At 57.0% G+C, this 14404-nt stretch overlaps 1 protein-coding gene across 7 annotated transcripts in view; it reads right to left on the reverse strand.

Annotated features, from left to right (window-relative positions):
- COL16A1 (collagen type XVI alpha 1 chain) overlaps nt 1-14404 on the reverse strand; it is a 51759-nt gene that overhangs the window by 383 nt on the left and 36972 nt on the right. For all 7 annotated transcript variants that reach the window (XM_043444658.1, XM_043444663.1, XM_043444662.1 and 4 more), the window contains 18 exons: nt 13802-13846; nt 13629-13682; nt 13291-13326; nt 12942-13004; nt 9806-9877; nt 9569-9622; nt 8898-8942; nt 8646-8690; nt 8297-8350; nt 7822-7875; nt 5790-5840; nt 5400-5489; nt 3894-3929; nt 3274-3318; nt 2247-2435; nt 1820-1886; nt 935-1111; nt 685-762 (listed from right to left, as the gene is read on the reverse strand). In XM_043444658.1, coding sequence (XP_043300593.1) covers nt 685-762; nt 935-1111; nt 1820-1886; nt 2247-2435; nt 3274-3318; nt 3894-3929; nt 5400-5489; nt 5790-5840; nt 7822-7875; nt 8297-8350; nt 8646-8690; nt 8898-8942; nt 9569-9622; nt 9806-9877; nt 12942-13004; nt 13291-13326; nt 13629-13682; nt 13802-13846 — 1255 coding nt within the window. The remainder of the gene's footprint in view (nt 1-684; nt 763-934; nt 1112-1819; nt 1887-2246; nt 2436-3273; nt 3319-3893; nt 3930-5399; nt 5490-5789; nt 5841-7821; nt 7876-8296; nt 8351-8645; nt 8691-8897; nt 8943-9568; nt 9623-9805; nt 9878-12941; nt 13005-13290; nt 13327-13628; nt 13683-13801; nt 13847-14404) is intronic.

Here is a 14404-nt window from a genome sequence, read left to right on the forward strand (position 1 = left end):
GGAAACCCAGGTCATAAGAAAAGAAGAAATAACAGTCATGGTAAATAATAGGAATACCTTACATCTGATGACTATTTCTCCAGCCACACCATATTTTCATGAAGACTTGATCTGATCCTTACATTAACTGAACAGTAACAATAATACCACTGGCTAATTTTATCCACCTGCCAAGCAGAAGCCAAGTGATTTCTCTGCATTATTCATTGAATCATCGCAACGATTCCATGAGAAGGGAACTATTGTCTCATTTTGGAGATGAGGACACAGGCTCAGAGACGTCACACACATGCTACGTGGTGAAGCTACATCTCAGAATCAGGCTATCAGACTTGAGTCATTTCTCTCTTAGGCTCGTCGAGGTAATATAGCCAGTAAGATGATGAGCGGGACCCGAGCCTGCATTCCCTGGCCCACAACATCTGACTCTCTTCCACTGTGCCATGCTAGCCCAGGTTAGGACTTGAGAACAGGACAGGATCTCCCACCTAATCCTCAACACTCCTGCCCCCCCACACACACATGCCCTAGTAGAGCCTCTTATACACAGTGCCATTACTATAAATGTTGGTTGATGGGCCTATGGTTTTTTGAGACTCTACACAAGTATGTTATGGAAAGAACATCAAGAAAGGAGCTCTCAGCTGTTCCAGATTCACAGTCTCAAAGACTGGCTTCTCCTACCTGGGGGGCCGGGGAGACCAATTTCTCCTGCAATGCCAACACCAACGTCTCCCTTTTCACCTTTGGTACCAGGCAATCCTGAAACAAAAGAAATAAGATAAGCAGTACCATCCTGGAGTAAAAAAATGATACACCTGGTCAGATTATTTGAAACACACATATACACACAAATGCTATATTCACAACAGACCTCATGCAATGCTTCTCTGTTCCCCCAAGAACTAGGCATGTAACTGGAGGGCAGACCTACCTCTCATCCCGGGCAAACCCTGCCGTCCTTCTCTGCCAATCTGACCGGGGAGTCCCGGTGATCCCGGGGAGCCTGGCCGGCCTGGGGGACCGTCCTTCCCTGGGGGCCCCGGCCGCCCTGGAGCTGCTGCCATCTCCATGGGAAAGTGCATCCTGGAGGTGTAGTAAGCCATCCTCTCTGGAGGAAAGGACAGGGACGGGTCACAGGGCACCCGGGGACTCAGAACAACAGGCTGCAGGCGTGGAGTCCAAGACAGCCTTTCCTCAGAGGGATGTCAGAGCAAGGAACACACAGGTGGATCTCTTAAGTGGTCGCCTGTGCCCTCGCCCCCACATTGCTCCCCACAGTGATCTTCCTGAAGCCCAGATCTGATTCCAGCATCTCTTTTCTCCAGCAGCCTTCATTAATCCACCACCGCCTCAGAATAAAGTCCAGACTCCTTGCTTGGCATTCAAGGTCTGCTTCCCAAGCAAGATGCCTAGCCCCTTCTGGAAGGGTCCATGTTTTCCCCAGTCTGTAGCTTATTGATGTTGGATGAACAAATCAACAGGAGAAAAAGCTGAAAATGAAACCACCCCAGCCATCTTAAGGCTGCTGCGTGCCCCTCTATTTAGAGCTCACTCTCCGCAGACGCATTTGATATCAATTTTCTTGTCTGTCTCCTCTGCTTCAGTGGGGGCTTGTGGGGGCAAGAGGGAATCATTTTGTCTCTGAACAGAGCAGGTGAGAGGAAAGGCTGAAGTCTAATTGAACAGATGCCTGTAAGTGGGGGAGCGAGGTAAGTAGGAGGGTGGATACTTTAAGGGAAAGGAAGCTGGGGTGGGGTGAAGAAGCAGCTGGGAAGGGCGAACAGCACCCACTGCCAGCCAGTCAGCTGCCAATTACCATCAAACATTTTAATGATCTCTTGTCTGATGAACCTCTTGATTTCATCATAATTCACCATGTCTCCCTGAGGAAAGAGAAGAAACCTGCCTCAATCACACTTTCAAGTCTGGGGCTCATCTCTCCTGGGAATAGATTTCGTGGGAATAAAGGATGGGAGGGGTGGGGAACAAAGGTCCCAGAAGCCTCCCACAGACACTGAGGCCAATGTCCTAATCCCCCTAAAGTGGAAGAAAACATTTTGTGCATCTTCCCGGGGAAACGGTCCCCAACCCCCTCCAGTCTCCCACACAGTTAAGAACCACCCATATGGGGGTCACGCTCTTCTTCTGGAGAGCATAAACAGGAGCTTCTAAAATGGTCTGCGCTCTACCTCGCATGCCTGCTCTGTGGGACCAGTGCCCCTGGCGGCCAGCCTCCTCCTTACCATGGAGCCAGGCACCCCGGGCAATCCAGGGCTCCCCGCAGGTCCCGGAGATCCAGGGTGGCCTCTCTCTCCTGCAGGACCCGGCGGCCCCGCAGGTCCCATGGAGCCACTCTTGCCAGGCCCGCCAGGCATGCCAGCTCTTCCCTTCTCTCCTGCCTGGCCCTTCTGTCCTGAAGGTCCCGGGTCACCCTACAAGGACAGGAAGTCACACAGTCCAGCATTGCCAAGTACTGTCAAGTTTATCTCACGGTGTCTCAGTGGTCTGCCCCCAGCATCTCCCTTTGGACCACAGCATCTTCACAGGTTGTCCCGTGTCTCTGCCCCCAAAGCAGTCCTTTTAAAGGATGGTTTTCATGTTCTTACTCCCTGCTGAGAAATTTCCATGTCTCCCAGCTGCCCTCAGCATAAAGGTTTAATTCCTCGGCCAGGCATTCCAGGCCATCATGATGGGGTCCTGACTACGTCTTCTCCAGCCTCGTTTTCCTGCCTGTGTGCTTCTAGGCACGCCTTGCTGGTTGTAATTCTGACTCAGCCATGTGTCTTAGTCCTCTCTGCCTGGAATGCCTTCCCTCTCCCAGTGTCCTCCTCCCACTCGGCTGTAAGGTCCCTGTTCTCTGGGCAGCCTCCCTGACATCCCAGGCTCCCTTCCTCTGATTCCACAGCACTGCATCTAAAACCCAACAGGCTCCAGTGTAAATGTGACTGGACTAAGTGGGCACCAGGCCCAAGGCTAGGACAGAAGGCCTGGAAGGTGAGCAAAGCCAAGCAGATGCTCGCGGAATGAATGCATGAATCAGTCAGGAGTGAATGAACACAAGGGTTCCATTCTTCCCACCATAGCTAAGAACCTTGGAACAGCCCCACATGAGAAGTCTTCAGAGACGAGGTTGCTCCAAGTTCCGCCCACTTCTCTTCCCTGCCCACTGGCCTTGCTGTGTCTCCTCTCCATGACTAAAGTCAGAGCTTCGGGCTGGGCTTCATCAACTCATGAGCTGCTCCTCTCAAACCCAGCCAGTGCCCAACTCACCTTTGGACCTGGGGGTCCGTAGAGTCCCTGCTTTCCAGGGGGTCCCTAGAAGAAAGCAGAAGGTCAGGGGTGAAGTCTGGACAGCATCTCCAAACCATCCAGGGGGAACAGGTGTCATTAAAGGACCTTCCAAAGCGTCAGGCCCCCAAACTGTGTCCTACTGGGTTCTGAGCGAGAAAGGACGAGAACCTCCCTGCCAAGAGCGTGGGCAGCCTGAAGGGAGAATTACGTTTCCAGGATGTGGCCCTTATTATTGTGTTAGCTGGGTCCCTTGTCACAGACAGAGAGAGGTGAGAAGTCAGAATGAAAAGGAGGGCCTGGCAAGAGCTGGTCCCCAGGAGATGTTTAATTGAACTTTATTATTATCATTGGCTTTTTTGGATCAGGTATATGGTTTAAAAGAAAAAAAAAGAATGAAAAATAAGGTTCACTCTTATCCTTCTTCCTAGTCCCCAGTTCCTCTCCTGTAATAACAAGGGCACCAGTTGCCTGTATCTACATCCAGAGATGGTCTGTACATACAGGGAGCATTTACTGAGTGAATGAAGAGGGGTCAGGGCAAAGCCAGGAGCTAAAAGCAGCATCCCCGAGAGAAAATGAGAAGCCCAGCACAATGGTACCTCTTTGCCAGCTGCGCCATCCGCGCCGGGTTCACCCTGGGGAGCAGAGAGCAATGGAGCTTGTGATGAGCCCCAACCCAGCTTGGCATTTCATGCCTCACCTCGCCCACCAGGCGTGGCCAGCCCCATTCCACCTAGGAGCCACAATCCTCCCCACCTCCCCCCGACCCTCTAGGCACAGGCTGTGGACACTCAGACCCCATGCCATGCTCCAGCCTGGCCCCGGCCACCCCCTGACTGAGCTCTGGGAGGGAAGAGCAGATTGCACCTGCCCTGCTCTTTGTTTGAGATCCTGGCATCTCGCACCTTCCCTGGCTCTTGAGTGTATGTTCAGTGTTTGCTGAATGAACGTTGTGAACCTGTGAACCTCTGTCCTTGATGAAGTCCCAGAGTTTGGCCAGGGCAGCCTCAGTGTCCACTCCTTCCCTGAGACAGGAGAGACTGCCCCCTGGGCCCTGCCCATTTCTAGTGAGACGCTGGGGAAGAGCAATCTATGCTTGCAAGGCAACTGGCAGATTCGTCAGGGGACCCTGGAGGTTCTTAGCCTGTAGGCAGGAGGGACGGAGGACTGATGGGACCTGCTTGCCCAGGGTCCATGGCAGGAGTCAGAGGAGTAGGTGGCAAGACTCGGGCCTCTTGGCAGATGGGCTGGAGTCGTCCACTCCATTCCAGGGCACCAGCCCCAGACGCATTGCTCTTGCCCCCCAGAAGGAAGTCCGCTTGGGTGGAAAGCACCCCGGCCTGGGGGCTAGGAGACCTGGGTCCCTGCCCCAGCCCCCTGGGAGACTTTTCATCCCTGAGCCTGGCAGTCAGTTCCACCTGATGTGGTCCACCCGTCTGGAACCTCTGAAAGAGGGAGTATCACAGCGTGGCTCCGGACCCAAGTTCTGGAGTCAGGCAGCCTCTTTATACTCAATAGCTGTGTGACTCTGGGCAACCTACTCAACCTTGCTGAGCCTTGGTTCCTTCATCTGTAAAACGGGGACAATCAGACCTACTAGATAGGGTTGCAGTACAGATTGAATGACAACATGTCAAGCATGTAGGTTACTATTCAGCCCAGTGTCACGGACCAGTGTATCACAGCTCCGGGTATACATGCTGACACTACGGAGTGGTCTTGGAGTTGCTGAGACAGCTCCAGCAATAACACTGCGTTTGGGTGCCTGACGTGTACAGGTTTTCTATGCAACCAACAAGCTCCCCTGGGGAGGGGACAGGGGTGGAACAGGGAGCAGTTTCCCCATCTGACACCTCGAGGAGGGACGTGCACGTGGGCGCTAGGTCAGAGGCAGCTGTCTGCTGCGTGGCTGGCCCAGTGCTGGCTTGTACAGCCTGCCCTTTATTCCAAATAGGATGCGATCCTCGGGCACAAGCTCCAAGCTGCCATCGGGGTGCTGAACACCTCTCCTTCCCCAGAGACCCCCGAAGTGCAGGGCTGTGTGCAACTGACAAAGTCCACTGGCCCTTTCTCCCGGGGCTGTGCCCTAAGAGGTGGGGTCTTACCGGGGGCCCGGGGTGTCCAGGGGGGCCAGGCTGGCCTGGAAGACCTAGAAGGCCCCTTTCTCCAGTGGCTCCACGGTCTCCTTTCGGGCCCTAGAGAAAGAGTTGGAGATGGCGGGAGGAAAGAGTGAACCCCACAGAGCCAGAGGCAGACACTGCGCACGAGGGACCCTGTCCCCCAATTCCGAGGCCCCAGAGAGGGAGGTGGTGCTGCCTGAACTTGGGGAAGGACCCTGGGGTAGCCTCCAGGCCTCTCTGAAAGTCTTCACCCTGAGCCAGTTAGGGAGACTGGCTGGAGGCAGGAGAGGCCTACAAGAGGGAAGGAGGGGTGATGGGGACACGCAGGGACAAACACCGGGGAGGGAGGGGCCCGAGGAGGAGCAGGGCACTCACCACTGCGGAGATCCCAGCTGGGCCTGGCTGGCCTGGAGGCCCCGGCGGCCCCTAAAGGGAGACAAGTCAGTGGGTTGGAAAGAGGCTCCCATAACGAGGCCCCGGGAGGCGGCGGGGGACCAACCGCAGGAACAAGCCCTGAACTTGGTTACGGCAGCTCCATCCTGTTCCCTGAGCCTTCCTTCCATCTGCTCTTGCATTTGATCTGTGCCTGGGGATCCCTGGGCACACAGGATGCTCACACCTGCTGCTTGCCGAGCGGTACAACTGGGGCCTGCACTGAGGGGATGATCTGGGAGCCAGAACCAAGCTCAAGGGGGTGAAGTATGCGGCACGTGGGCCTGGATGTCTTCTGAGGACCCCCAACAGTCCCCACCCAGCCACCTTCCTTCTGTTCTGTGTGGGGGGAGCAGAGACCAGGAGCTTGTCTTTGTGCGGAGGCAGGTGAGGGACAGGGGCTCAGCTCCAACCCCAACATCCTCGCAGGTAAGCCCCAAGCTCCCTGGTCCCCTGCCGCTCACCATCACTAGGGGTGACGAGCCTCAACCGCACAAGAGGGCTCCCACCTGCCCCATCTCTCCACATCCCGCCCCGGAGGCCCGGCTCACGCATCACCTCCCTGGTCAGAGCGACACTTCCTCTGAACCCGGGGGGCACACGGGTCTCTCTCGGAGCACTTCCCTCTGTGCTCACAGATGGAAAGTTCCGGAGGCACGGGCTCTGTTCTACTCATCTGAAGCCTTCTAGGGCAGGAGTGGCCAGCCCTCAGCAAGGGGCTGAGCTGGATGGACGGAGGTGGGAAGAGGAGCCCTGCACACCCCAGCCCCCTAGTGAGTCTCCACAATTCAGAGTGTGCGACTCTTTCTCTCTAATGTGGAGGTGGGGGGCGGACAGGGCTAGACCTGGGGTCCCCAATGCAAGGTCGCTGGACCCCTTGAGAGCCATAAAAACAGTGATGAGGCCCCAAGAGTTCTTGTTGTGGGGTCCTGATCTATTTTTAACATTTCCAAAAGCCTTCTGGAAAGCATACAGCCAGTGTATTCCCTCCTCTCTGGAACCCCACCAGCTCGGAGCCGTCACACTGATCAAAGGCGCCCATTGGCAGTCATCTGCGTTACAGATGCGTCAAGGAGAAGGGAAAGCCATTATTTCATAAACCTCCTCTCCAAGTCACCCTTTCTCAGTAAACACACCACCCACTCACCCGGCTGCCCGAGCCAAACAGGAGTCATCCTCGATTCCTCTCCTTCTGCCGCCTCCTGCCCCTTTGCCATCTGGGTCATTAGCAAGTCCTCTACCTCCAAACACTTGTGGGGTCGGTCCACCCGCTCCACCACTACCATCCGTCTGTCCATGACATCTCTGCTTCCACTTGCATGTTCTCCTCCTCCTGCCCTGAGGTCCTTCACCATCTGCACCACAACCTCTTCCAGCTCAGCCTTCCCGTCCCCACTCACGCCCTCCTCAAACTCCACTCCCCCATGCCCTGCCTGTCTCATGCTCTCTGTAGCAGCTACACCCCTGCCTGGACACTTCTCCCCCAGTCAACTCGATAGCTGGCTTTTGCATGTTATTTGGACCCCTGCTCAAAGACCACTTCTCCAGGGAAGTCACCTCCCAGCCCTGCCTAGGACATCACATTACTGCCTGGTCCCTCCGCACTCATCAACATGTTGTGTCCGTGTGGAAGTTCTGGGATCGGGGGACCTTTCTACCTCACTCATTGCCGTAGCCCAGGGCTTGGAACAGTGCCTGGCATGGAGCAGGTGCTCACTAATTACTTGTTGAATAACTGAATGATCTTTGTTTGATAAGCAAACTCGAATGTGCCCAGAAAATAACGACAATGGCACAGAGCCGGGGAACTGCTGGATGGGGTGAGCCCGGAGCCCCTTCTGGTTCTGCATGGCTGGTGCTGCTCCTGCGGTCAGTTCTTTCAAGTCACCATCAGCTTGCCCACCACCACCACCACCACCCAGCCCAATGCGATCCGAACTCTTAGAGAGACAGAGACTAAAACAGGTCAACTCACAACATGGCCAGGGGGGCCGGGTCTTCCCTGGGGTCCCATGGCACCAGGCTCACCCTGCAGGAGCCAGAAAGAGGAAGAAGTGACATAGAAACAGACTTTACACACACGGGCTGTTAGGTAGGGGAGGGTTGAGCAGAGCAGATGAGACACACCACCGGCCAGAGGAACCACGCCGAGCCCTGGCCTCTAGGTCTAAGCCCTAGGGGACCAGCCCTACCTGTGAGTATGGTTGGAGGGGGAAGCAGAGACCAGGCCTTTGAAGGTTAGTGACCCAGCAGTGACCCCATAGGGAGGGGAGCCAGTTATAAGCCTTAAGAGGGGAAGGTGAAGATGTGCAGATTTGGGGAAAACCTCCCCCAGAAGGCCAAGCAGAGGCAGCCACCTTGCCAATGAGGAGGGAGGAAGTGGCAGCATTCGGGACTCAGCAGAACCCAGGGCTGTCTAAGGGCAGCATGCGTAGACCCTGGGCCCTTACCTCTGCTCCGGGCCGGCCACTGCTGCCTGGGGGGCCTGGCTTTCCACAGTCACCCTGGAGGAGAGAGGGGTATCTGGGGCTCACCAGATCTCCACTTGGCTTTGCCACCCCAACTGACCCCACATCAGAGGGGTCCTGCCATATGCCCCCACTCTGATGCCCTTAGGCTGGCAGATGGCAAAGCCCTGACCCGGTCCGCCAGGCACCGGTGGCCTCAGAAGGCCTGGAAGCTGGAATGGCATTTCAGTCAAGGGTCAAGTGGCCTGTCCACTCCAGCTGCCATCTGCCCAGGGTCGAGCCTTGAGAAGAGCCGAGAAAACCTGGCTGGCGGAAGTCACCAGGTCCTTACCTTCGGTCCTGGGAGGCCGGGATGGCCAGGTTTTCCCTTGAAGCCCTGGAAGAAAAAGCAGGAGCTGCCACATCCCTCGCCTCAAGCAGAGGCCGCTTCCCACTCCTCCCTCCCTGGGTCAAACAAGTCAAACCCATCCAAAGTCGTAACTCAGTCTCCAAGGGACGTGGATGGGAGCTGCCCCGCCCACCAAGGCACCTGCCCAGATTTGGAACCTCCCAGTTCCCAGCCCCTTCCTACAGCTCAGCTTACCGGGGGTCCCATGAGTCCGGGAGGGCCAGCAGGACCGGGGTCCCCCTAGGGAAAGAGGCCAGGGGCACAGAGACAGGAGCTTTGTCCAGCTTGTACCCACTCATTCACCACTGTCTCCCCCTTTCTTCAGCCCCTCCCCCAGCTCTCCCAGGATGGAGCGTTTGTCACATGGGGCTTGGCCTCTGACTTGGCTGTGCATCCTAAGTGAATCCTGGCCCCTCTCTGAACCTGTTTTCCTTCTTTTGGGTACAGAAGGCAGTTGACCTGGATGCTCTGCCCTTCGCCATGGCCCCCTCCTTTTCAGATGCCCCAGCAAAACCAGGCATGAGGAGCCAGGGCTGCTCAGGTCCTTCCATGTCTGCAGCCAGTTCTTTCTGATGCCCAGCCTAGTTTCTTAGTTGACTGAGCTTCTGGGTATAAATGTACTGCCTTCACTGCCTGCCAGCGCATCCAACTTGGTTAAGGCAGACCGGAAGAATGGAGAAACCAGGGGGCTCTGGGGCCATGAGAGACGTGGGGTGCGGTGAGAGGCAGACTGAGGGAAGGCGGGGGCACCTCCTGAAAGCAGTGTGGGGGATGAGATTCGATTCCCTTCACCAGGGTTCCCTTGGCTTTGGCTCTTGTGGAAGGAAGGAGAAGGAGTGGGGTGCCCTCCTGGGCCCACGTCTCACCCTCAAGCCAGGTTTGCCGTCCTTCCCATCCAGACCATCCAGACCGGCGGGGCCCTGGAAACGAGGAAGAGGCATTTCTGCATGTTGCGCTGGAGCCCTCGGAGGTGGGAGCCTGACCAGCTCTGCCACCCTTTCCACCCCATCCACCCCTCATCCCACTCCGACCCCTAAACACACACACACACACACACACACACACACACACACACACCATCTGTCAGGCTGGGACACACTCACCTGAATCCCGGGAGATCCTGGTGGTCCAGGGGGACCAGGCAGACCTGATGGACCTCGAATCCCTTCACTGCCCTGGAAACGAGCCCCCCAACAAAGTCAGCAGGACCTTGTCCCTCTCCCTCCCCTGGACACACCAGCAGGAGAAGGGACCCTGGGCCACAGGGGCTGGTGGCTACTAGACTCAGGACAGCTGGCTTCAAATCCCAGTTCGGTTCTGGTCTAACTGGCTGTATCCCACATACCACTTGCCCAAGAAGATCTGTCTTCATCTGTAGAGCATCCCCCTTTCTGCACTGCTCCACGAGGAAGGGACAGAGCCTGTTCAGTCCAGCACCTTCCCCAGGGCTGACCAGGGACTGGCCTGGCAGGTGCTCGGTAATGCAGGCTGGGCCTCTGATCCCCCAGATGGAACAAGGGTGGCTCCTGTCCCCGAGGAGGTCACAGTCCAGTGAGAGTCACAGACCCACGACAACCACAGGCAATGCAACAGTCCCTGTGCTCTGTGAGTCAGGGGCCCTGGGTGTTCAGAAGGGAACTGGGAGCTCAGAAGAGGGCACAGCTCACTCTGCCGGGGGTGGGGGGTGAGGGTCAGGGAAGGTGTCACAGAAGAGTCTGCGGGCACTGGGCTCTGAAGGGTGGCTGGGATTTGGGCAGGCAGAGAAGGGGGAAAGGGCTTCAGAGAAGGATAAAGGTTTGGAGCGGGTGACATGCCTGCTCTAGCCAGGGTGTCTGGGGAGCCTGTATGATGGGGACGGGGGAAGGGGAGAGGAGGCTGGAGGAGTTAGATTGGGGGAGGACACTGTACTAGATTTTATCAAACGGACTAGTGGCTTTGAAACTACTTCTCAGGGCCTGGGGGCTCCCAGAGGACCCTGGAGGGGCTGGAGGCACAAAGTGGAGACCCGGGGGGGACTCCAGACCCCTACCCCTAGCTTAGCCAGAGCAGCTCCACTTGCATATTTGTTTATTAAGATTTTTTTTAACATGGACCATTTTTAAAGTCTTTATTGAATTGGTTACAATATTGCTTCTGTTTTATTTTTTGTTGTTTGGGCGGGGGCGCCAAGGCATGTGGGATCTTATCTCTGCCACCAGGAATGGAACCCACACCCCCTGCATCAGAAGGCGAGGTCTTAACCATTGGACTGCCGGGCAAGTCTGTTTTATAGATTTGAGCATTCACATGAGATTCTGTGTGGCAAAAAGCCTTGTGGTAGTGGTTTAGTTGCTAAGTTGTGTCCAACTCTTGCGACCCCCATGGACTGCAGCCTGCCAGGATCCTCTGTCCATGAGATTCTCCAGGCTAAAATACTGGAGAGGGCTGCTGTTTCCTTCTCCGGGGGATCTTCCCCACCCAGGAATCAAACCTGGGCCTCCTGCATTGCAGGCAGATTCTTTATCAACTGAGCTATGAGGGAAAAGCCTTGGGGACTACAAAATAAAGCCTGAAAAACACTGCTACAGGCACTGGGGCGCCACTGACAGTTCAAAGCAGGGGCAAAGGTGGGGGTGAATGTGTGAATTAGAATGTTTATCGGAGAAGGGAGGGCGAGGCAGGCAGCTTAGTTTGGGGGTGGTGGTGGCAGCATTTCCCCAGGGGGAAGAGGCTGGCACCCTGGAGCAGTCAGTGGCTGTGGGCCTCGCCAAGGGGAAGGGCTCCAGCCAGAGACCCCTTGGGAGGGGGCCAGGGGAGAGAGCTCCGGGTGGTACTGCAATGCCACCAGCTACCAGGAGGGGTCAGCACAACCCCAGGAAATGGCGGCCCCGCAGGGAGTCAAGCTGGAGAACCGCTGGCCAGAGGTTTGGGAGACGGCAATGACTGGCCTAAGGAGAGCAGGCAGCCCTGGATACAGAGCCTGCGTGGAAGATTCTGGCAGAGACCGCCACCCAGGTGAAGGGAGGTGGAACCCGCCACTGCCTCAACCATGGCTGATCCGGGAGGCAGCAAGGGTGTGGGGGCTCTCCTGAGTGGGGCTGGGGATGGGGGGGCAAGTCTTAGCTCTTGGGCTGTCTTGCTGTGCACCCTGGAGTAATGGGGGCATTCCAGGACTGCCCCCAGCATCCCAGGGCCTTCCAGCATTCTCTGGGCCTCATTTCTTCACCTGAACAGTGAGAACCTAGACCAAGGTGGCCCCTTCTAGGAGTCCTTTCCAGCTTTCAGAGGAAAGAGGCTCCCCACGAGGCTACAGACCTCCTGCCCCTCCCTCTGGGCCATGATCCTCCCATCCCAACCTCACAGGTCGGTTCCGGGCCTCCTGACACCGCCCGCCTGTCACATCTGGAGAAGCCCAGAGGGCGGTCTGAGTCAGGGATGTCAGCCTCCAGACCAAAGCAGCGGTGGTTTAGATGCTAAGTCGTGTCCGATGCTTGCAACCCCATGGACTGCAGCCTGCCAGGCTCCTCTGTCCATGGGATTCTCCATGGCAAGAATACTGGAGTGGGTTGCCATTTCCTTCTCCAGAGGATCTTCCCGACCCAGGGATTGAACCCGGGTCTCCTGCCAAAAGCAGAGCTAGTCCCAAAGCCAAACCCAGGGATGGCCAGTGTGGGCGCTCCCCGACTGCTGCTCCTTCGCACCCTTGTCACCAGGTCACAGGCCATGACTTCCCTCTTTGGCTGTTGGGGACATCCTGAGCCTGGCTCCCCCGGAGGCCCATTCCCCTTTCCTGCTGTTGTCAGACCCAGGAGGCAAACGCCCAGAGCTCCTCCCGTTGCTGGGCGGGGGGTTCCCAGTCTTGGCTGTGTTTCCCTCAACTCCTTGCCCTGCCCTGGAGGAGCTGCAAGCTGGCCCAGGCCAGCCTGTCACATTCTAGTGGGCCACCTCTCACTACACCCCTCTGCCTCCTCCCCAGCCACCCTCTCCCACTGGGAGAGGTGCAGAGCTTGGTGGCACAGAGGCCAGCAGGCATCCTGGACCCAGCCCTGGGGACCTACTGGTCTGCCCCGGCCCTGGTGCCCTACAGCAGTTGCTGGGCCCATTCTTGAGTCTCTTTGCCTATCCTGGCTGTAACTGAGTCAGTCCTTGAATTTCTGAAGGCCTGATACTGGGTGTGGGGGGGGTGGGAGTGGGCAGACAGGGGCTAGGAGCTGCATGGCTCAGATCTGTGAGTGTGGCCAACTTCGGGGTCCTGCTCACCTTCTCCGCTTGGGGGCCGGGTGGGCCAGGTGCTCCCGCTTTGCCTGGGAATCCAGGGGGACCCTAAACCAACAAAGGAGCAGGCAGGGATGAACACGGGCTGGAAAGGAGCTCCGCTTCCTTCTTCCTCCTGAGTGTGCTTTACCATTAACGTGATGCATTTTTTTTTACTTCCGGGCTGCTGGGCTGCTGGGGCCCACCCAGGAGGCCTTGCTCTCCCGGTCCCTGTTCCTGGAATCAGGCCTGACCACCCAGGCCGTTCCTCCTCCTGGGCCTTCCTCCCTCCCCTCCCCAGCCCCTGCCAGACTGGGAGCACACCCGACAGAGCTGGCTTTGTGTCTGTACTCACCGGGGGGCCTGGAAAGCCGGGCTGGCCTTGGAATCCCTGGGGGAAGAAAGCAAGGGGCAGTGTGCTGCGCCACCCTCTCTCCAGCCTAGCTGCCCAGGTGGAAAGAGTGACAGGGTGAGTCCTGGGGCCTTGTCCTCCACTCTGCCCCCAAAGGCCGGCAAGTGAGGCTCTGGGCATGAGGTGAGAGGATACAGCTCAAGGATGGTGGAGGCTGGGAGGTGACAGCTGGTCCCCAACCCATACATAAGAGTGACCACCAGGGAGAGGCCCCCTTCCCTGCCTCCCCCCAGCCCTTCACAGTGGTCAGAACAACCAGCTAGGTCCCTGTCACCACTCACCTGGTCTCCTTTCTCACCCGAGCTTCCTTGGGGTCCTCGCTCTCCTCGGGGACCCTGTTGCCAACCACAGAGAACAATGCATCTGGAACCCCCAGATGCAACCTTCCCATGCAACCCCAGGGCAGGATCAGGGATTCTCATGTCCACATCTCCCTGTCCCCTTCCTCACTCACCGCTGGGCCTGGGGGACCTGGGAGGCCTTCAGATCCTGGTGGGCCCTGCTGACACAAAGGAGCAGAATCAGTCGCTCTGACTGGGGGGGGAGGGGGAGATCAGGGCTGGGGGCAGGGGATGGGCACAGGGCAGAGGCAGGGATGTGGGCGGAGGCCTTTCCAAGCTGCAGGACTCCTCTCCCCGGTCTGTTCGGCCGCCCCTTCCCTTGCCTGAGCTACTGAACCAGCCTCTTAACTAGTTCTGCCACCTCTTATTTCACTTTAAGAGCCAGCTCCTCTTCAACACAGCTCTGATTGTAACACCCTCTTGCTCCCACACCCTCCATGGCTCCCCTCTGTCAACCGAACGCTGAGTTTTGAGGCACCCTGTGATCTGATACCAACCACCCTTTCCTGCTTCACTTCCCTCTCCTTTTCTTATCTTCTGCCTGGCTTGGTCAGACTGCCGTTCCCTGAATACTATACATTCATACCACTGACTGTCCCCTCTACCTAGAATTCTGTCATCCCTTATCCTTTCCAGGTCTCTTGAAACCTTATCAAATCATCGATGGCTCCAATCTGATCCAGGGGTGCCCCCACCCATGGCCTCTCCCTTGAGTT

Source organism: Cervus canadensis, chromosome 24, assembly GCF_019320065.1.
Source record: "Cervus canadensis isolate Bull #8, Minnesota chromosome 24, ASM1932006v1, whole genome shotgun sequence".
NCBI lineage: Eukaryota > Metazoa > Chordata > Mammalia > Artiodactyla > Cervidae > Cervus > Cervus canadensis.